This window comes from Globicephala melas, chromosome 10 (genome assembly GCF_963455315.2).
Source record: "Globicephala melas chromosome 10, mGloMel1.2, whole genome shotgun sequence".
Lineage (NCBI taxonomy): Eukaryota > Metazoa > Chordata > Mammalia > Artiodactyla > Delphinidae > Globicephala > Globicephala melas.
Genome location: NC_083323.1, coordinates 27,419,082 through 27,442,489, shown reverse-complemented (window position 1 = coordinate 27,442,489; position 23,408 = coordinate 27,419,082). Strand labels below are relative to the sequence as shown.

Genomic DNA, 23,408 nt, shown 5'->3' with positions numbered 1-23,408 from the left:
AAGCCTCTCGGGCTGGTGAGTGCTGGTCGGTACTGATCCGCTGTGTGGGAATCTCTGCGCTTTGCCCTCCGCACCCCTGTAGCTGCACTTTCCTCCGTGGCTCCAAAGCTTCCCCCCTCTGCCACCTGCAGTCTCCGCCTGCAAAGGGGCTTCCTAGTGTGTGGAAACCTTTCCTCCTTCACAGCTCCCTCCCACTGGTGCAGGTCCCATCCCTATTCTTTTGTCTCTGTGTTTTCTTTTTCTTTTGCCCTACCCAGGTACTTGGGAAGTTTGTTGCTTTTTGGGAGGTCTGAGGTCTTCTGCCAGCATTCAGTAGGTGTTCTGTAGGAGTTGTTCCACATGTAGATGTATTTCTGATGTACTTGTGGGGAGGAAGGTGATGTCCACATCTTACTCTTCTGCCATCTTGAAGCTCCTCTCCCTCTCATTTCTAATTTTATTGATTTGAGTCCTCTCCCTCTTTTTATTTTTTATTTTTTTTTTTTTTTGCGGTACAAGGGCCTCTCACTGTTGCGGCCTCTCCCGTTGCGGAGCACAGGCTCTGGACACGCAGGCTCAGCGGCCATGGCTCACGGGCCCAGCCACTCCACTGCATGTGGGATCTTCCCGGACTGGGGCACGAACCCGTGTCCCTTGCATGGCAGGCAGACTCTCAACCACTGCGCCACCAGGGAAGCCCTCCCTCTTTTTTTTTGATGAGTCTGTCTAATGGTTTATCAATTTTGTTTATCTTCTCAAAGAACCCGCTTTTAGTTTTATTGATCTTTGCTACTGTCTTCTTTGTTTCTATTTCATTTATTTCTGCTCTGATCTTTATGATTTCTTTCCTTCTACTAACTTTGGGTTTTGTTTGTTATTCCTTCTCTAGTTCCTTTAGGTGTAAGGTTAGGTTGTTTATTTGAGATGTTTATTGTTTCTTGAGATAGAATTGTATTGCTATAAACTTCCCTCTTAGAACTGCTTTTACTGCATCCCATAGGTTTTGGATCATCGTGTTTTCATTGTCATTTGTCTCTAGGTATTTTTTGATTTCCTCTTTGATTTCTTCAATGATCTCTTGGTTATTTAGTAATGTATTGTTTAGCCTTCATGTGTTTGTGTTTTTTACATTTTTTTCCCCCTGTAATTGATTTCTAATCTCACAGTGTTGTGGTCAGAAAAGATGCTTGATATCATTTCAGTTTTCTTAAATTTCCTGAGGCTTGATTTGTGACACAAGATGTGATCTATCCTGGAGAATGTTCTGTGTGCACTTGAGAAGAAAGTGTAATATGCTGTTTTGGGATGCAGTGTCCATATATATCATTTAATCTATTTGGTGTATAGTGTCATTTAAAGCTTGTGTTTCCTTATTAATTTTATGTTTGTATGATCTGTCCATTGGTGTAACTGAGGTGTTCAAGTTCCCCACTATTCTTGTGTTACTGTCGATTTCCTCTTTTATAGCTGTTAGCAGTTGCCTTATGTATTGAAGTGCTCCTATGTTCGGTGCATGTATATTTGTAATTGTTATATCTTCTTTTTGGATGGATTCCTTGATCATTATGTAGTGTCCTTCCTTGTCTCTTGTATCATTCTTTATTTTAAAGTCTATTTTATCTGACATGAGTATTGCTACTCCAGCTTTCTTTTCATTTCCATTTGCATGGAATATCTTTTTCCATCCCCTTACTTTCAGTCTGTATGTGTCCCTAGGTCGGAAGTGGGTCTCTTGTAGACAGCATATAGATGGGTCTTCTTTTTGTATCCATTCAGTGAGCCTGTGTCTTTTGGTTGGAGCATTTATCCATTCACGTTTAAGGTAATTATCAGTATGTATGTGCATATTACCATTTTCTTAGTCGTTTTGGGTTTGTTTTTGTAGGTCCTTTTCTTCTATTGTGTTTCCCACTTAGAGAAGTTCCTTTAGCATTTGTTGTAGAGCTGGTTTGGTGGAGCTGAACTGTCTTAGCTTTTGCTTGTCTGTAAAGCTTTTGATTTCTCCATCAAATCTGAATGAGATCCTTGCTGGGTAGAGTAATCTTGGCTGTAGGTTCTTCCCTTTCATCACTTTAAATATGTCCTGCCACTCCCTTCTGGCTTGTAGAGTTTCTGCTGAGAAATCAGCTGTTGACCTTATGGGAGTTCCCTTGTATGTTATTTGTCGTTTTTCTCTTGCTGCTTTCAATAATTTTTCTTTGTCTTTAATTTTTGCCAATTTGTTTACTGTGTGTCTTGGCATGTTTCTCCTTGGGTTTGTCCTGTATGGGACTTGCTGCGCTTCCTGGACTTGGGTGGCTATTTCCTTTCCTATATTAGGGAAGTTTTCAACTATAATCTCTTCAGATATTTTCTTGGGTCCTTTCTCTCTCTCTTCTCCTTCTGGGACCCCTATAATGCGAATGTTGTTGTGTTTAATTTTGTTGCAGAGGTCTCTTAGGCTGTCTTCATTTCTTTTCATTCTTTTCTCTTTATTCTGTTCTGTGGCAGTGAATTCCACCATTCTATCTTCCAGATCACTTATCCGTTCCTCTGCCTCAGTTATTCTGCTATTGATTCCTTCTAGTGTATTTTCATGTCACTTATTGTATTGTTCATTTGTTTGTTTGTTCTTTAATTCTTCTAGGTCTTTGTTAAACATTTCTTGCATCTTCTCAGTCTTTGCCTCCAGTCTTTTTCCAGGGTCCTGGATAATCTTCATTATCATTATTCTGAATTCTTTTTCTGGAAGGTTGCCTATCTCCACTTCATTTAGTTGTTTTTCTGGGGTTTTATCTTGTTCCTTCCTCTGATACATAGCCCTCTGCCTTTTCACCTTGTCTTTCTGTGTATGTGGTTTTTGTTCCCCAGGCTGCAGGATTGTAGTTCTTCTTGCTTCTGCTGTCTGCCCTCTGGTGGATGAGGCTATCTAAGAGGCTTGTGTAAGTTTCCTGATGGGAGGGACTGGTGGTAGGTAGAGCTGACTGTTGCTCTGGTGGGCAGAGCTCAGTAAAACTTTAATCCGTTTGACTGCTGATGGGTGGGGCTGGGTACCCTCCCTGTTGGTTGTTGGCCTGAGGTGACCCAACACTGGAGCCTACCTGGGCTCTCTGGTGGGGCTGATGGCAGACTCTGGGAAGTCTCGCGCCAAGGAGTACTTCCCAGAACTTCTGCTGCCAGTGTCCTTATCCTCACGGTGAGACACAGCCACCCCCCGCCTCTGCAGGAGACCCTCCAACACTAGCAGGTAGGTCTGGTTCAGTCTCCTGTGGGGTCACTGCTCCTTCCCCTGGGTCCCAGTGCGCACACTACTTTGTGTGTGCCCTCCAAGCGTGGAGTCTCTGTTTCCCCCAGTCCTGTCCAAATCTTGCAATCAAATCCTGCTAGCCTTCAAAGTCTGATTCTCTAGGAATTCCTCCTCCCATTGCTGGACCCCCTGGTTGGGAAGCCTGACGTGGGGCTCAGAACCTTCACTCCAGTGGGTGGACTTCTGTGGTATAAGTGTTCTCCAGTTTGTGAGTCACCCACCCAGCAGTTATGGGATTTGATTTCATTGTGATTGTGCCCCTCCTACCACCTCATTGTGGCTTCTCCTTTCTTTGGATGTGGGGTATCTTTTTTGGTGAGATCCAGTGTCTTCCTGTCAGTGACTCTCCTCTGCTTCTTTGTTTTGCTTATATTTCTTTGACTCCATTTATTTAGGAGAAACAGTTATCTACTGTGGTCTTGAAGGGCTGTTTTTACGTGGAAGCCTCCCTTTGTAGTCTATGCGAGTCTCTCATTTTTGGTGCCAGGGCTGTTGTTAGTATGGATGCCTGCCATGTCTTTCCTCCATGTATGCTGGTTGTTATCCCCCTGATAGGGGGTCTTATTGTTTCTGTGGTGACCAGAGCCTGCGCTGGAAGTTGAGTGGGGCCTCCTCTTTGCTCTGTGCTTGTCACAGCCTTGTTGGGACAGGGTCTGCTTCCCAGTTGTTGGGGTGGAAGCCCCCATGTCTGTTTCTGAGCTGTGGTGTGAGGTAGGCAGTACTGGAGCACTCCCACTGGGAGTCACTGAGTATTCCTCCTGAGGAGCTGTCCACCGGCAAGTGCGATCTGTGGTGTCATCTGTCACCCATTGTGCGTGCTCAGAACGTACACCATTGCTGGCACTGCCCTCAGGTCCTCCTCAGCCACGGGAATGCAGGCAGTCAGGCTGGATGTCCCTCAGGTGCTGTGCTCACAAGGCCACCAGCGCCGATCCATTGGCACAGAATTCGTAGAGGCGGAGCCCTGCCCACTTCGAGCCCTGTGCGGGTGAGGCTGCTCCGGCGGGGCCCCACTCCTCCCTTCAAGGGCTTGTTAACAGTGGGGCTGCTTTGGTGGACCCAGGCTTCATCCTGCACACAGCTCCAGTTGCAGCCCAGGCCACACTCCAGCCCCTCCAGCTTCTCCACAGAGCCACCCCCAGTCCTCTCCCCAGCTCTGTCCACTGAAGCCCAAGTTTCAGCACCCAGCCTCCACTCATACCAGGAGACACATGTCTTGGGCTGGGGAGTGCAGCAAGGTGGCCAGGACCAGGTGTGCTGGTGTCTCTCTCTCCTGCCAGCTGTAAGCTGGTTGCCGCACTCTCCTCTGAGCCTCTGAAGCTCCCTTTCTGTCCCAGCTGATCTCCCAGCCAGTGAAGGGAGTTCCCAGGGTGAGGGAGCCTTTCCTCTTTCACAGCTCCCTCCCAGGGGTTCAGGTCCCATCCTGCTTTCTTTTTCTTTTCTTTTGTCCTACCTGGTTACACGGTGATCTTTCTTGCAGTGTTGGCTGTATGAGGTCTTCTGCCAGCATTCAGTAGGTGTTCTGTGAGAGTTGTTCCACTTATAGATGTATTTTTGATGTATTTGTGGGCGTCATTGAGCTCCATGTCCTTCTATTCCGCCATCTTGATCTCCCACCTATAAATTTATTTATTATAAAACTGACGCAGAGTCCATTGATCTAGACCCATCCACGAAAAGGACTTTTATGTCCAATCTCTCATGACAGAGAATTTTTTTTCTTTCCCTAATGTTTCTGAAAAGTAAAGCCAATAGAGAGATGAAAAAAAAACCTATAGTTTTACTTTTAGAATCATCAAATATCTTTTTTTTTGCTCTTCTGAGACCTTCCAAAACACTAAAAGCTTCCAGTATCTCTGCCTGGATCTTTGTCTGAATTATTTACCACTGGTGTTTCTTTTCTGATTGATATGTGGGGGGGATTAGGTGTTTTTATATTTACCCTGAACACCGGTGGGTACTGGCAGCCAGAGCTGTTCCCTACAACATGGAAATTTGGAGCACTGGCTCAGGGTTGTGTGTTTTGAGGGAATCCCTAACTGCTGCTGAGAAATCAGTTACTGGAACTCCCCAGCCTCCCACAAGGACCAGCAGGTAGTGCTGGAATGCTGCTGCTAGTGACTCAGCATGGAAATCAGCCACTAAGGCCACAGACTACAGCCTCTCCACACCTCCTCTTTCCACTCCTCCCCACTTCCAGCCTTTCCACGTCTGCAGTCCCTGCTCCCTTCATCCCTTCCAACCCCAATGAGAATCACTGCCATTTTGAGCTGGTTGAGGGGAAGTCATCTAGTGCCGTCCCCCATTTTAAAGAAGAATCTGAGGTGCAGAGACAGGGGGCTGGTCCCTCCGCCTTGAAGCCTGGCCCCTAGAGCTCCATCCTCCATGCACCTTTCTGACCTGGCATCTGTAGGTGGGGAGGTGGGAAAGATCACTCCCGGCAGAACTCCTGTAAGGAAGAGTCCCGGATGTTTTTAAAAGAAATGTGATAAAGCTGCTAGTGTAGGAGGGTACGACCCTCCAGGGACATGGTCAGGCTATGAAAGACCAGGACAAATTGCAAAGCACGAGGCTAGGAGAGAAAAAGGGGAAAGTTGGAGAGGAAAGAGAGAGAGAGAGCTCTCTCCTTTCAAAGAAGAGAATGGAGCCAGCAAAATGGGGTGGTGGGTGGTGACTGTGGGCTGTGAGCCCTACCCATGATCTGAAATCTTCAGTAAAATAAACACATACACTCATAAAATGTTTGGCATGAATGGGTTTACAGTGGAAACCGACACAGGAAACCTACCAAAGGGCTAAGTGTGGCATTTGGCCCATGCTGTTCAGCGAAGAAACAGAATGTGTACAAACAGGAGCCCAGGGGCCAGAAGAAGCCATTGGAATATCTCTTTATAAATATCTAAGAGAGTTTTGGACTTGTTGGAGGTTTGAGCCAATTGTACCGACCTCTCTGAAATGCAAGGGCTGACACCTGGGCATAAAGATGTATGACGATATCTTTGGGAAAGCAGAGGGAGCCTTCCGCAGTGCACAGTCGTCCCTTTGTATCCACAGGGTATTGGTTCCAGAACCCCAACAGATACCAAAGTCCGAGGATGCTCAAGTCCCGTATATAAGATGGTATAGTATTTGCATATGACCAATACACATCCTCCCGTATACTTTAAATCATCTCTAGATTACTCATAATACCTAACACAAGGTAAGTTCTATGTAAATATTGTAAATACAGTGGAAATGCTACGTAAATGGTTGCTGCTGTGCCGCAAATTCAGGCTTTTTGGAACTTTCTGGAATTTTTTTCCCCAAATATTTTCAGTTCACAGTTCGTTGAATTTCAGAATGCAGAACCTACAGATAGTAGAACCGACTGTACCTTGACCTACCTGAGGTTGGTCTTGAGGGTCTGGGTCATGAGGGTCAGGACTTAACCTGGGCCTGAAGTGAGCATGAAAGAGGGAAGAGGCGAGAGCCCGCAGCAAGAAAAATATTTAGTGTGAGAGCAGGATCCATTTAGAGCTGAACTCAGGACCAGAATGGTGTGAGCAGGTGGGAGGAGAGAAGAGGAAGTGAACACACTCTTAATAATACTTCTTGATGTACCTGTGTGTGCAGTAGCCACAGACCTGGCTTCAGGCGTCATGTGTCACCTGCACAAAGGCTGGGACCCCTCAGGTTCAAACGGTGTCACATTCAAAGAAACAGTCCAGCAGATGAAACAAATGGAGGAGCTATTCTCATGTTGCTTGCATTTCTCAAAATACCGTTTATGGAGATCCAATGTATCACCCATAGCAATACTTACTAAAGTTTCCTTTCATGTATTCCCCATTGTGTGTACTCCTGGCAACTGCCTCTTTGAACAAACTCTCCCTATTGACAATTGTCTACGTCTTTTTCCCTCTCCTCTCTTTTCTGTATCATGTAGAACAATTTAGCGTCCTCAACTTCTATTTTCATTTTCTCTTCATTATCCTGATTCCCTCCAGCAAAGGAGTCAAGGAACTGACCCACGAAGCAAAAATCCTTCCTTTTCCTGTCTACCTGTGTAGTGTTAACTCTCAGTTCTCCTAACTGCATTGCAGCAAGAGTGGGAGCAGTTGGCAAAACCAGAAATCTCCCCCAAGGGCCAGGGAAAAGGAGAAGGCAAGGGGCAAAACCAAACTCTTCAGTGACAAGGGTAAACAAGCCTGAAATATGTGTATTAATACATCTTACACGGTCACTGATGGAGTATGCAATTTCTAGGGGATTTAACCAAATTCAAACTTTTCCTGTGCATTCAAATCTTGACATCAGTTTCCCCATTTAGGAGGATTGAGGGGGTGGTGTTATAGGTGGTGCTGATGACCTCGTCCTTCATCACCATTGCTGGGAAGGCAAGATATCTGAAGGAAGATTCTTTCATTTCTTTAATTGGAAAGCAGCAATGTTTCAGTCAGTAATATTCAATAATACTTCTTAAGCACATTGAAAAAACCCATTTCAGACCCTGAATTTAGTACTGGTAGATAGATGCTTGCTAAGACAATTTAATATGGAATTTTCAAAAGCAAAGTCTAGTCCATGGCTTATAAATTTTCCTAGCAAGCTCACAGGTGTGTCATGTCATTACTGAGTGAAATCTCTAAGGGTTTCTTGTGTCCGGACTTCTCAGTGTCTTGACAGGAGAAGTGATGTTCTGATCCACCTGCTTTTGCCTTCCCCAGTGGTGTGAGGACAATGAACAGTGCAGATGCCTTCACCTACCTGAGCTCCTAGTGGCCCCACTACACAGGCTGACTCGATACCCCTTGTTGCTGAAGAGCATCTGGAAAAGGAGTACAGACTCTACGGAGAAAATCATGATCTACTCCATCAAGGAAAAGGTGGAAAAGTCAATCTGTAAGTCCCTGAGATGAGTGACCCAGAGCTCCAGTGTCAGCTTTAATCAAAGAGTTGGGGGACCCTCTGGCTCCTGGGAACCATTTGGGCTTCCATCCTAGGAGGTAATTCCATTGCCTTGAGGTCATGGCTTTCCGAAATGTGGATTCCAGTTCGAGTTTGCATTGTAAATCAAACACGCTCAAAACAATGGGCTCCAGTCACATCCTGGCGAACCCTATGAGAACTCTTAACTCCAAGTTCACGCAGGACGTGGCCCCGTCTCCAAGGCTTTCAGATGTGAGTTCAGGCAGGAAAAGTTCTACTTCCCAGATGATGAAGCCACTTTGTTTTTAACATCCATACTGAACCCACACACAAAGCAAATGGGAGTAAACAGCATGGGAAGCCTTTCCGGAGAATAAATTACCATCCGTCATTTTTTTTAGGTCACTGAAGTCTAGGGCCAATCTAAACATAATGCCAACTGCAATCTTTAGACCCGAAATTTGGGAATAGGAAAAGAGAAAGCCCTGTGATGACTTAAGTTTATTTGGGTAGCTCTGTATAATCAAATTCAAATAAAGAAGTTCGTGGTATATGTCCATAAACCAAGATTTCCTGGGGAGCATCAAAAGGGAACAATTCAAAATGATGATTATCAGCTGTACAGAAATGACATATTTCTTTTTCTTTTGCATGTTTAAAAATAAAATGACCATTCACTTAGGAGTTTCTTTCCTTTTTAAAAATTTTTTGTTGCAATTCTAAAATAACCCAAGGAACTAGAATTCAGCTTATCAAGTGATTAAGACAAAAAATTTAGTTAAAGACAGACTTTTTTAAACTTTTAAAGTAATTTTGCAGATTATTACTCATTTTGGTAAGTTTGTGAGGGAGATAACATCTCTTCTAGGAATTTCTCAATAAAATGAATTCTCATTGTTGGGGAAAGAGATCCCTGTGGCCTTCCTTTAAAGCTTAGAGATGGAGAATTCTCAAGGATTCCCTAACCATGTGATTCTGTGGGTCTACGACTTGCCCTCCATGTTTTCAAAAATCATTTCAAAACCTCAATAGCAATATGTTATTAAAAAACATTGGAAAATTAATATAGACCTTCAAAGAGAAAATGAGTTCTTACCAAAAGAAATAATCAACCTTACCATAAAGTGAATATATGTTTTATGATTAAGACAAAAGGATATGTTTGTCCTTGTTAGTCTGATTTTTTTTTCCTTCCTGTAATCACAAGCTGTGTGATGTAGGGAATATGAGAAAGCTACTAAGGGAACTGTTAGTATTATTGAAATAAAAATGCACAATACATTTCCAACTTACTGAGTTAAATTAGTTCAGCTTCATTTTTCTCTGCAAGAGGCTGATTTCACATTAGTGAGTTTTTCTAAGGCATTTAAACAGCAAGAAATATGTTAAATGAACCTAAGATATGGTTTGGCTCCAGGGGCGGTCAATATCTCTAAATGATTCCTGCGGATCTTGGTTAAATTTTATGCTGTAATGCCTCATGCATTTAAACAGATACTGGATGTGTCTTGTCTTTCAGGGGATCTTGAAGGAAAAGTGAAGTGGCTTGACAGTTTTCAAAAATGCAGACATCTACAGGAGATTATAGTGTGGCCTCCACTTTGGGATAGAGAGAAGAGGTTTTTCATTCCAGAGGTACAGAAAGGATCAATTAGAACCTATGTCCCTTTCTAAACGTTTGGCATTCAAGTGGAAGTATACTAGTCTTACAAAGTCCCCAGCTGCCCACTAGAATTAAAAATCTAGCAAGAAGTAAAGCCTTCATCCACATGACATTGTGTGTGGGGAGGCTGACCTCCTCATGCCATTCCTGAACTGGTCCTTCTTAGCATTTTTCCCATTCTTTCCCATTCTTTCCCATTCCCATGTGCATTTACTGGCATTTCCAAATGTCAGGAACTTTCTAGGCAGAGTACATTGCCCCAGCTTCTAGAATATGCTGTCCTCCAATCACTAACAACATCTCTTTGATTTCCTCCCTTGTTTTGCCAGTGCCTGAAACACGTTTTTAAAGAACACATGGCAGAAAACATCCTGTCAGCAACCAACAGACACCTTCTCTATGAAGGAAAATTAACTCTTGCAGGTAAATAACTGCTTCCTTTACAAACCCAACATCTTTGCTACCTTGTGACTTGTCCAACTGTTGCTTATTGAAGGGTGGCAAGAATTGTATTTCCGTATGGCCAAGGCAATGGAAGATGTGAATCAGAGAGCTCCTATGGAGTCACACAGACTCCAGCTTGATCAAACCACGACGTAACTAGCCACACGCCCTCCATTTTCTCTCTGTAAAATAGGATAACGATACCTGTCTTATAAGCTGGATGTTAAAGTGAAGTAACATATGTGAAGAGCTTAGCTCAAGGTCTGGAATATAGTAACCACTCAATGTCAGCTGTTACCACCCTCATTTTACTCCTCCAGTGAGCTGGGCAATCATACTCTCAGTGTTGACTGAGAACCTATTATGTAACACACGTTGCATTGTGTAGGTACCACTGGAGGATAGAAAAGTCACTATTCTGGATAATCCTTTCCCTCTAGTTGGGAAGCGCTGCCATAATGAGCAGACCTGCAGTCTAAGTCCAGAAGAGAGTCTGATGCTGGAGTACCCAGGAAAGGCTTCATGTGGTCCATGGGACTGGAGGCGGGCTTCGGGGGGATAGAAGGGTGTAGTTCAGTGAAAGGACAGGAGGGAGGACATCCCGGATGAAAAGCACAGCAAGAGAAAAGGCTTGGAGGCAGAAGCCACTTGAGAGAATAGGCTTACGGCAGGGTGGTTAGGAGGGAGATCCCCGAGGCTGCCTGCCAGCTTCCCTTCCCAGCTCAGCCTTTGCTGCCTGTGTAACCTGGGGCCACTTAACAGCAATCCCCCCATGCTGCAGTGTCCCCTCTTTGGTGTGAGGATTAAATGAGCTAATGGATGTATAAGCACTTGAACCATTGGCAGAGAGAGAGTCAGGGCTCAGTAAATATTATCAGAAAGGGCTACCCGACTGAAATGAGATTTGCATTCATTCATTGATTCATTTCTTCACAAAATCTTGATTGAGCACCTGCAGTGTGTGAAGCCCTGTGGGATGTGAGGTTGCCTGAGATCTTTTGGGGGGTGCCAGGCAGTAATTCCTTATTCAGTACACACCTGTTGAGAACCTGCTCTCTTTTAGGGATAGCGCCAGATGTCAGCTTGGGACATAACCCCCGCAGGCAACTGCCAACTCGAAAGATAGACATGCCCAGCTTTTTACATCCAAGGGCTTTTTCATGCGTGTTTTCCTTCCAGTGACTTATGCAGAGAAGTTACATTTCATCCCATGTCACAGGGGAGACTCGGGGAGGTTGTCTGTCATGTTCAGGGTCCCTTGGCAAGCTAATGGCAGCATCCAGACCCAGGCCAGGCTGCCTCACCCTAGCAGGCTTCCAGAACCATAGCCACTGCCCTGAAAGCCAGAGGGGCCCAGCCAGGACACTGCAGGCAACAGGAAGCCACTGAGCACTCGGGGACATGAGAGGCTTAAAAGGGTGCTGGAGAAAGAGCTATGGGAAGCAATGCCCAAAATGGCTAGAAGAGGAGACCAAAGCAGAGAGGCCAGCCTGAGAGCGTCACAGTGACGCAGGATGGGGTGGGAAGAGCCTGGGCCTGTGTTTCTCAACCATTCTCCACCTGTAGACCACTCCCCTCCCACTTTCGTTTGGAAAGATAACAATCTTACCCTTTCTTTTACAATTTCAAAACTAATTATATCATTGTGACAAAGTCAGATCCAACCAAAACCAAAAGTCATGAAGCAAGACACAGTTCTGTGTACAGTCCTGTGCCTGTCCCTGCAAAACTGGCCTCCACCTGGAATCATCAGAGATTTTATTTCCCCTCTTCCCTCTATCTACCAAATTCCCAACTGTGAGACCCACCAGCCTATCCTAAAATGCTAGAAATGGGCGTGGATCAAAAAGGATAAATGTGAGAGCTATTTCAAAGGCAAAAATAGGAGAGCTTTATGATTGATAAAATGAAGAGGAAATGAGTCGAAGGCCTTCAAGTGTGCTTATCTATCTACCTGAAAGGTTGGTAGATGACCCTGAGGGTGGCGGAGGGAGTGGGTCAGGGAGTCCGTTTTAGCGTTCAGGTGTGGACGTGATGGGAGGCCATGTAGAGGCTGGATGAACATGACCATGAAAAATCTCTTGGTGAAAAGCCGTGTCAGATGTGTATTCACATACCAAGTGGGATGGGGGTGCTTGTCATGGAAGCATGGGTGGGAGACTGGCCTAAGAAGGAGTCGTTATGGTTCAACCCAACTTTTCAGGAAAAGTTTCTTGTAGAGTCAGATGTGGTAGAATGGGGATGACCTACGTAACCATTACTAACACCAGGCTCCTGTCTGACAGCACATGCTGTTAGTCAGATTTCATCAGAGAGGGGTGTGTCGTATAGTAGTGTCAAATCAAGTTTAAAGTCACTGGGACTTTGGCTCGGAGTTGGCATAGAGATATGGTGTCGGTGGGGGTAACAGTGTTAAAAGAAACAGGACATCATTTTGAATGGAAAAAGCATTGGACCAAGAATTAGGGGGTCTAGCCCCAACTGTGGGCTTTGGGGAAATTGTTTAAATTCTCTTAATCTCTTCTGTAAATGTTGATGATGATGATGGTGATAGTGATAACCATGACGATGGTATCTACCGCTTAATATGTTTCAAATTTCTTCTAGCCTTAAAAACTGTAGTGTTGAAATTAAGTGCATTTTCTCATTCCCAGAAGGTCCAAGTTTTTGTAACTTCTGGAGCATAACCAGCTTCCCACTGGAATTCATGCCAGCACGCCCTTCACAAATGCATTACTCCCCACAGACTGGTATTTCTAAATAGAAAAAGAGGTAACGTTCAGACAAATAGGATGGCACAGCAGCTGTAGCACCTAGAGAACACACGTTGTTCAAGCTGCTGCAGAACTAGAATAAGTCAGTGACGCTGCTCTGTTCTCTAGCAGTGTGATGAAAACCCCACAGGCCAGACTCTTTGAGAAAAAATAAAGACCTAATCGAGTTAGAACTGCACACGTTTGTAAGTCTCAGATCTGGTTGTGTGGCACATAGCTTGAAACTCCTGGGATAATAAATGTGAATACTCTGACTTTATGCCTACAGTCTTCCTCCTTAGTCGTCCTTTTTCATAATCCCATATTTACTTTAGCACTATCAGTTCTTGAATTTATCTTAAATCTTGTTTCTGTTTATTATGTATCTGCTCTCACTATAATTAAAGCTCTTTGAAGGAGAGATTTTGTCTTAATCATCGATGCATAGGAGGTGCTCAGTATTTGTTGACTGCTTGGTGGAAAACGAGGGCCTTAATAAACGGTAGCTAAAATAATCATCATTTCCTAGAATGAAGTCTAGGACATAGAAGATGCTCATACCTGTTTGTTAAAATACTTGAAGTTAGAAGGAGAAAACAAAGCTATTTCATTTTGACAATGATCATTCACCTAATCAGATAGGAGTGGCAGAGGGTGAGGAAAGCAGTATTTAACAGGTCTTAAAGGTCTAGCCCCATTCCTCACCCTATGTGTTAGTTAGGATATTAAGCCAGCTCTTGGAGACAGACCGGTTTATTTATCTCGCATGTAAAATTCTGAGCTATATGACAGCTTTACTCCATGAAGCCACAAGGGATCTGGGTTTCTTATGTCCTTTTGCTCTGCCATCCTAGAGACTGCTTTCTTCTGTGGCCCCAAGATGAGTCACCAGTGTGCCTACGTTCTAGCTCATATTCCATTGGTCAGAATTTAGTCACTTGGTCATATTTAGCTACAAGGAAAGCTGGGAGATGTAGTATTTATTCACAGTGAGCGTCTACCCACTAAAACTTGGAAATGTTATTACTACAAAAGAAGGGAAGAATGGTTTTTAAGGGACAACCAGCAGTCTTTGCTGCAGCCCAGTTTGCAAAAAGGAGTTTCTAGTAGTGATGGAAAACCTTAAAAAAAAACTATTCAAGGACAATTCAAGATTGAATAAAATATCTAATTTCTCTTCTATGTAAATACAGAAAGTATCTTTCCTCTAAACTTAGACTAAAAATGAATCCCAGATATTTTATTTATTAATTTAACCTTAGACGTCTTGTTTCCACAGGTAAATGTATATGAGAAAGAACTTCTAGAAAAATATAAATAAACTAGAATAATAAAAAATATTTACTGATTTTTCTTGTACTTTAAGTGCCTGTCACATCCCCCTCAAGGACTGCCTGTTCCTCTAAAATCATTTAAATTTAACCATTTCTTTTTTTTTCTGGTATGCTAATATAAATTACTATTTTGGGAACTTTTAGAAAGGGTAACCTTTGTCAGATTAATTTTAAATTAAAAATTAAATTTTTAATTTAAAAAATTTTAATTTTATTTTTTTAATTTTAAAATTTTATTTATTATTTTATACAGCAGGTTCTTATTAGTTATCAATTTTATACATATTAGTGTATATATGTCAATTCCAATCTCCCAATTCATCCAACCACTACCACCAGCGCCCTGCCACTTTCCCCCCTTGGTGACCGTACGTTTGTTCTCTACATCTGTGTCTCAGTTTCTGTCCTGCAAACTGGTTCATCTGTACCGTTTTCCTAGGTTCCACATATATGCGTTAATATACGATATTTGTTTTTCTCTTTCTGACTTCACTAACCATTTCTTTTTCTAATTTCTAAGGGGTAGAGTTAAATTGAGAGGGGGATATCTCATTCTAATATTTTATTTCTCTTCTACGAGTATCCCCTTCTTAGGGAAAAGTAGAAAAGCCTGTTTGCCTTCAGTTATTATCAAAAGTGATATCAGAAATATATTTTTAAATATAAAGCTTCATGAAGATTATTTAACGCTTGTATAGACACATTGTAAAACTTAAGAAACAAATTGTTTTAGTGACTGTCTTAATCAGCTAGGGCTGCCATAACAAAATATCACAGACTGGGTGGCTTAAACAACAGACATTTATTTCTCACAGTTCTGGAGGCTGGAAGTTCAAGTCGAGTTGCCAGCTGATTCAGTTTCTGGTGAAAGCTTTCTTTCCAGCTTTCTCAGTGTCCACACGTGGCAGAGAGAGAGAGAGGGAGAGAGCATGCTCTGGGGATGACATTCACCCTGTCAGATCAGGGGTCCTCCCTTAAGCTTTCATTTAATCTTAATTATTTCCTTATTCCAAATACACAGTGGGGAGGGGGTAGGGCTTCCACATAGAATTTGGGGGAGATGCAATTCAGTCCACAGCTATGACAAAGTGCCTTTTTTTCTGGTAATGTATACCTTTGCCAATGACCACACAGATGAGTCAAGAGGCCAAAATGCTGGAGTTCTGTTAGTCAATAGATGTGTCCTAGGCTTAGCTGAAACCACGACAGATATCATCCAGGTAACCTTAGATCCACATGAAATGCCTCACAAATACAATGTCTTTAAAGTTGGAAGGGTGGGCTCACATCAAGTCCCTGCCTTGGGGAGAAATCAGTTCAACCATAATGCAGTTTTCTGACCCACGTGATTGTAGCCCCCTGAGCTGCAAGCCTCGTGTGCCCTGATCCCCGGCCTGTGTTGTTTTCTAAGGGATTCTTTGATTTAAAAAGAAAGAGAAAAAAAAACTCTGCTTACTCTTTCCAGCCCCAATTTCATCTTCTTTCTTTCCTCAGAAAGCACAAGATTCCTAGATGTTTATCTGTTTCTCTTTGATGATTTCCTCTTAGTTACGAAAACTAAGCGCAACAAAAAGGTAAAATGCTGTTGTCTCTAAATAATTCTGCTAAATGAGTTTAGAAATATTTCTGAATAAGTTGAGTTAAAAAGAGAAAAGTTTCTTATACATCAGATCGGACTTTACCCTCTAAAAAATGGAGGCATTTTAAAATACTGGCTTTTTCCATCGTAGAGTGCTGGACTGAAAACAGTAACAAAAGCAAGTCCCATTTCTTAAGGATGTCAAAGGGTGTGTATAGTTTTAGAATGACTTAGTCTGTATACTTTCGAGGAGAGTCCCAGAAGCCACAGGACTTTATGCCTGACCTGCCTCAGCAAATAAAATTAAGATACTTTTGTCCATATCCGCCTTTTCCTCATCCAAATTGACAATCACAACAAAAGCTGCCAGAGCAGGGGGCCTCTCTAAACCGTCTGCTGCCAAGTGCTGAGGTGATATCCACCACCCCTTCTCATGTTCTTCCTGAGAAATAATGCTTTGGGGGCTGCAGGTGGGAAGGAGCCCTGGTCTCTCAGTGTCTGCCTATAATTAAGAACTGCAGAAGCCAAACAAACGTACAGTTGGCATCACAGGAAAAAAACGAGTCACCAGGGGCTAGAGCCACAAAATCCCTTCTAAGAATAGGGATTTCTCCCTTAAGTATTAATGGTTACCATTACTGTTGTTACTCCCCGTTAAGCCATGGGTCTCATGGTCCACCAAAGGCTTTCTATCTAATGTCCCATTTCACAGTTTCCCTGACTGGTGTGTGTGAGTGCTTTCAGGAAGAGGCCTCCTCTACAGCCCTCAGACACCTGCCCTTAGAGATGGGAAGAGGATCTGCAGTATGTTTTTGGCTGTCGGAGATAACTAATGTTGTTCTAACCCACTCACTTCTTTACTAAACGACTAGCCTTACACAGATGTAAGATTATGAGACTAGATCTCTCAGATCTTTTAATAACCTAAGCTTTTAGATGGCATGTTGATTAGTTGAGCTAAATAATTTAAGTGTCTTTAAGCAATAAAATAGACACCCATTAATCCGTGCATAGTTGATCAGTGGTTGAGGGGGGAATGGGTGTTGGAGAATACTAAGTCACAGTTTTGAAAGTTGGATGGCCTCTTATTTTCAGCTACCCAGCTAGCATGTCTGACAGGCAAGCTCTGAAAAATCTCTGTCCCCTTCTAAAACCTGACGTTAAGCACAGCTTACCTTCTCTTTACATGATGGCACAACTCAGAGCCCATGAACTAGTGGCAGCCCATTATTGGCCATATTATAAGATAATGTTCTGGTTTCATGCTTCACAACTTGATTCCAAAATAAGTAATGTTATCTGTTTAAAATTCCTCTTTAAATTCTTCCGTCTGCTAAATCTGAGAGAACCACCCGGAGAAGACACCAGGTTTCATTTTTTTTTTGGAAGAAGAAATAAGGAATGTTATCTGTTTTAAATTTCTCTTCACTATTTAATGCAGAAATTACTTCACGTACATCCCAATCTCTGACACCCTTTTTTAAAAAATTCAGTATTTTATATATTCAAAACAATTTCAGTTATTTACAAATCATAGAGCATGGAATTTATTTATTTAGATTTTAGTATAAGATCCCATGGACAGAGTTGGCCAACATGAGGCTTCTCTTTCTTGTTCATTTAACTCAGTACCATAGAGGGATACTACTGTAAATGAAGATCTTCCCATTGATGTGATAATGATTTAAATGTTTCCCAGCTATGAAATTACCCTGTTATTTATTCAGGTAATTAAACTTGGGGATCAGAAACACTGTGCTTTAAATCACTGTGTACTTTGGGAAATGCTTTTCGAGACCCAGAAAGAATAGTAAGCTGTATTTCAAGCAATTGTTTCTAAAAATCAGTTTGCTTAAGGATGTACCTGAAGTATGTGCATCAATATTTACTTCCTACTTATTGCATTATTTTTCTCCTTAATTTTAGAAACTTGGAGGCTCAGACCCGGGTTTAATGTGCCCTTCACTTATTCCTGAGCTACAAACAGCAATCAAAGAAGGTGGTTCATGTATGGTACTCGATCAGCCCATTCCACTAGACAGATTGGTTGTCAGAGGTCTCGATCCACTCCACATGTCAGGTATGTGTCTATTTTCATCATTCAGCTCATCTGTTTGCTTTCCCAGAGTTTTATGTTGGCCTTTTTTGGTAACAGGACATGAATCTAATTTAAATCTTCATGAAAGATAATACTGGGTTCCTGTGTAGCTAAATATCACTCACTCTACAGGCTACTTACGGAAAGAGTATTGGACTTGCTTCCAATGTTTGGATGACCCAGCTCTGCCACTTGCTAGCTGTGTGACCCTGTGTGAAGGTACTTAAATTTTCTAAGCCACAGATTCATCTTGGTAAAATCAGGATAGTATCTACCCCAGTGAGCTGTCATGAGAATTAAATGAAATAATGCAGGTAAAGCACTCAATAAATGATAGCTATTATTAGGATTGTTATTCTGTTAACCATTTTTAGTACTATTGCTGTTGTTAAAGCACTGGTAAACCATGACATGCTATGCAAGCCTAAGATATTTTATTGCAATTGCTCTATAGAAAAATGCCAGAAATAAATATATAAATATGTACATGTACATACGTATATACATCATGTGTATAGATCAGAAATGCATATTTTTATTTTTCAAGCATTTCCTGAGCGTCTCCTGTGAACCAGGCACTCTGTAAGTGCCCTGGAGTTACAAAGATGGAGCTCTCAGAGCAATGAAAGATCAATAAATCCTGTCAGGAAAGCCCTGGGCCTCGGAGGGACTTGAAGGACATTCTGGCCTACTCACAACTGGGTGGGTGGCAGCAGTGTTCAGAAGGAAGCATCCATCATTCTGTCTTGGGTACAGGCTCCTAGAAGACCAGCAAAGCCAGGCAGGAGTGGAGGGCCTTCCTGTCCCAAGGGAGGAGCAGGAAAAGAGGGAGCACCATCCATGTCCTGCAGTTCCCACTCCAGCAGCCAAGCCCAGAGCACCAGTCATTAGCACGGGACCTACTTGTACTCAGCAGAGCCACATTACACAGTGAATACACCAATGAATAATAATAATAGCAAAACTTCACATCATTAAGTTATGTAAGTTGTACATTTAAATGTTTAACTCGTGAATGGATGCAAACTCTCTCCCCAAGAGCAGCAGGGCTCCAATGAGGGGAAACCTGTATCCAGAACTAGAGCCTTCTGCCTCTTTTGTCTATTCTTTCTGTGTCTACTAAGATTTGCTGAAAAGCAACTGGGCAGCCCTTAAGGCCTCTTAGATCGGATTTGGCACGGACCAATCACTGTCACAGGCCAAAGTCTGCATAAACCAGAGAGCTTTCCCGAGCAAGCCTAAAAGGGGGCATCTCAGAGGAGCACAACCTTCTTACTACAGTGGCCATAGTTAGAAGATTCTGCCATGATAAATGGGTGTGAGTGGAGGAAGGTGTCAGATCCCCCAAGCAAGAGAGGGAAGCAGCATGGGCTCAGGTCAGCCACAGCCCTGCCAGCCAACTGGACTTTATGGGAAATCTGACATCACAGGATTCCCTTAGGAGATGCATGTTTTTTCTCCTGTATTCCTTTTTCTTTTTCTTTTTAAATAAAATCAATACCTTTTTAAAAACCATACTTCCACCATCTTTTGTTACTTTTTGACTTGTCACTACCATTTCATTTGTTTTTTAAATATTTTTCTCATTGCTCTGGTGGCTATTTTAACTGTTCAGACACAGTGCATGAGGTAGAATAGCTGTAGAGTGAGAGAGTGTAAAGTGTGAAAAAAGAAGAGATTGTGCTTTGGAGTGGCAGAGACCTAGTTTCAAATCCTGGCTATATTATTCACAAGCTGTGTGACCTTGGAAAAATTCACCTAATCTGTGCCCTCATTTGTAAGTGGGAATTAGTTGACTTTTTTTTTTTTTAATTGAAGTATAGTGGATTTACAGTGTTCCAAGTATACAACAAAATGATTCAGTTATACATACATATATATTCTTTTTTAGATTCTTTTCCATTATAGGTTATTACAAGATATTGAACTTAGTTCCCTGTGCTACACAGTAGGTCCTTGTTGTTTATTTTATATACAGTAGTGTGTACCTGTTAATCCTAAATTCCTAACTTATTCCTCCCCACCTTTTCCCTTTGGTAACCATAAATTTGTTTTCTATGTCTGAGTCTATTTCTGTTTTGTAAGTAAGTTCATTTGTATCCCTTTTTTAAATTCCACATATAAGCGGTATCATATGATATTTGTATTTCTCTGTCAGACTTACTTCACTTTATATGATAATCTGTAGGTCCATCCATGTTGCTGTAAATGGCATTATTTCATTCTTTTTTACGGCCAATATTCCAGTGTGTGTGTGTGTGTGATGTGTGATGCGTGTATGTGTGTATATATATATATACACATACACACATACACGCATCACACATCACACACCACATCATCCTTATCCATTCATCTATCGATGGACATTTAGGTTGTTTCCATGTCTTGGCTACTGTAAATAGTGCTGCTGTGAACACTGGGGGTGCATGTAGCTTTTCAAATCATAGTTTTTGTCTTTTCCAGATATATGCCCAGAAGTAGGATTGCTGGATCATATGGTAATGCTATTTTTAGTTTTTTAATGAACATCCATACTGTTCTCCATAGTGGCTGCACCAGTTTACATTCCCACCAACAGTGTAAGAGGATTCCCTTTTCTCCACACCCTCTCCAGCTTATTATTTGTAGATATTTTGATAATGGCCATTCTGACCAGTGTGAGCTGGTATCTCATTGTAGCTTTTATTTGCATTTCTCTGATAATTTGTGATGTTGAGCATCTTTTCATGTGCCTGTAGCCATCTGTGTATCTTCTTTGGAGAAATGTCTATTTAGGTCTTCTGCCCATTTTTTGATGGGTTGTTTTATAAGTTCTTTGTATATTTTGGAAATGAATCCCTTGTCGGTCGCATCATTTGCAAATATTTTCTCCTATTCTGTAAGTTGTCTTTTTGTTTTATGGTTTCCTTTGCTGTTCAAAAGCTTTTAAGTTTAATTAGGTCCCATTTTTTTTATTTTTGCTTTTGTTTTCATTACTCTAGGAGATGGATCCAAAGAAATGTTGCTGCAATTTATGTCAGTGTCCTGCTTATGTTTTCCTCTAGGAGTTTTATAGTATCTGGTCTTACTTTTAGGTCTTTAATCCATTTTGAGTTTATTTTTGTGTATGGTGTTAGAGAACATTATAATTTCATTCTTTTACAATAGCTGTCCAGTTTACCCAGCACCACTTATTGAAGAGACAGTCTTTTCTCCATTGTATATTCTTGCCTCCTTTGTCGTAGGTTAATTGACCATAAGTGCTTGGGTTTATTTCTGGGCTTTCTATCCTGTTCCATTGATCTTTGTATCTGTTTTTGTGCTGCTACCATACTGTTTTGATTACTGCAGCTTTGCAGTATAGTCTGAAGTCAGGGAGTGTGATCCCAGCTCCATTCTTCTTTCTTAAGATTGTTTTGGCTATTTGGAGTTAGTTGACCTATCTTATACAGTTGCTGTGTGGTGTTAATGACACAAAAAGGAAAAAAATACATAGCACTGTGCCTAGTACATAGTAGGTGCTGAATAAATGATGTCAACTATTAATTGTTAATCATTATATTAGAACATCAGAGAGAAAAAAGCTATTCCTGACCATTTATTATCTCCTTATTTTATTTTCTAAGCCTAGCCATACCAGGTCCTTTTGTTTATTAAGCCCTTAGTAGCCATATTACAAACTAAACAGATGAGGGATACCTTAAATAACTGAGAACTACAGTTACAATTTTGAGGAACATGGAATCTGAAATCCAGCCAAGAACAACAACCTGATCTTTAAAGCCTCACTTACTATAGGGAATTTATAAAGAGAAAAATCAGGGAGTAAAACAAAAACAGCCAGATCTTTTTTCCAGAAAGTCATTTTAATAGGTTTAAGTCCTCTCACCCCAGAGAAGCTGGACAGAATTTCATGACCTTGACAGGCTTTGTTGTGGTAGAATTTAGGAATTATGAGGTTTAGTCTATTACAATCTGTAATAGTGAAGTAGTTCTTGCAGTTAAGAAAATAAAAGTCTCACATTTGCTTTGTTTCTGAAATGAGGCCCAACTTGCCTCAGTGAGTCTGAATTAAACCCACAAACTGGGCTTCCCTGGTGGCGCAGTGGTTGAGAGTCCGCCTGCCGATGCAGGGGACACGGGTTCGTGCCCCAGTCCGGGAAGATCTCACATGCCGCGGAGCGGCTAGGCCCGTGAGCCATGGCCGCTGGGCCTGCATGTCCGGAGCCTGTGCTCCACAACGGGAGCCTGTGTACCGCAAAAACAAAACAAAACAAAACACAAACTTCAAGGAACAGAAATAATGACTGTGAGCAAGCATCAGCTTAATGGTCATCCAGGAAGAGTCAGTGTTCTCCTCCTCCTCTCTGAAGTACTTGTTTTGACCCAGAGCCAGCCCTGGTTTGGTTTTGTTTGTTCCTGAACATAAATTGACTGTAGAAAGAATGTATAGGCTGCAAAATTTTATTCCTGGTGCTGTATAAATAATTCAAGGAAGAAGCTTTCATTTTAAGAGCTCCAGCTGTATAAAAAGAGGAAAATCTGCTCTCCCAGTATCTCCTATCATTTCTTTAAGAGACCAGCTAGGAAATGACAGAATAGACTGTTTCTTTTCAAACACAGAAACCATGCCAACATTTTTTGTTTTGTTTTACATTTCACGTAATTTGGTGGATGTTGGATTTTATTTGAGTCCATTTTTTTGGCTTTTCTTGGACTGCTGTGAAGCATTCAGGTGGTTTTGTATTTTTGGTACATCTTAACTTGTTTAACTGTTGTTTTGATGTGACTTCCCTTTAAGTACAAAAATAAAACATTTTTAAAAGGAGTGGTGGAGGTCAAAGAAACAGTGATTGTATTATTTTTCATATTTGTATTATCTATATTTTACACACACAAAATCTACCTATTATGCTAAGCTTTTTCCTTGGGAAGGAACACATTTTCCATCACTTAAGCCATAAATGCATTTCCTCAGGCCCCAGAAGTCATTGGCTAAGGAAGAAAAGGTTTTCATATTTAAGTGGTCTCTCCTTGGACATAGCAGTAAAGTCTTGGTCTTGGAATCAGATTCTTTTTTAATCGACATAAACCTCCCACACTCATTAATAAACAAACAGAAATCCAGGTTCTTGTATTGAGGAACTGGATTTCATATTAAATGCTTTGGCTTTTTGTCTTTAATCTTTTTCTAGTCTTTGGGCTGAGAAACTCTTTCCTCATACAACATGAAAACAGCTATCAACAGTGTATAGCAGCATTCTTATTACAAGCCCAAACAGAAAACATCAAGGTATGTATTTCAATTTTGTAGGTTTTGATTCTTCAGACTTAAGGAAAAAAATCTCACCCCAAGCTCATTAAGGAACAGTGAATGGA

The 23,408-nt window shown here is 41.8% G+C and overlaps 1 protein-coding gene across 1 annotated transcript in view; it reads left to right on the top strand.

Moving 5' to 3' along the window:
• PLEKHG7 (pleckstrin homology and RhoGEF domain containing G7) overlaps positions 1 to 23,408 on the top strand; it is an 88,676-nt gene that overhangs the window by 64,243 nt on the left and 1,025 nt on the right. The window contains 6 exon segments of the mRNA XM_060306262.1: positions 7,975 to 8,149; positions 9,696 to 9,811; positions 10,169 to 10,262; positions 15,865 to 15,944; positions 17,876 to 18,029; positions 23,225 to 23,322. Of these exon segments, the coding sequence (XP_060162245.1) occupies positions 7,975 to 8,149; positions 9,696 to 9,811; positions 10,169 to 10,262; positions 15,865 to 15,944; positions 17,876 to 18,029; positions 23,225 to 23,322 (717 nt within the window).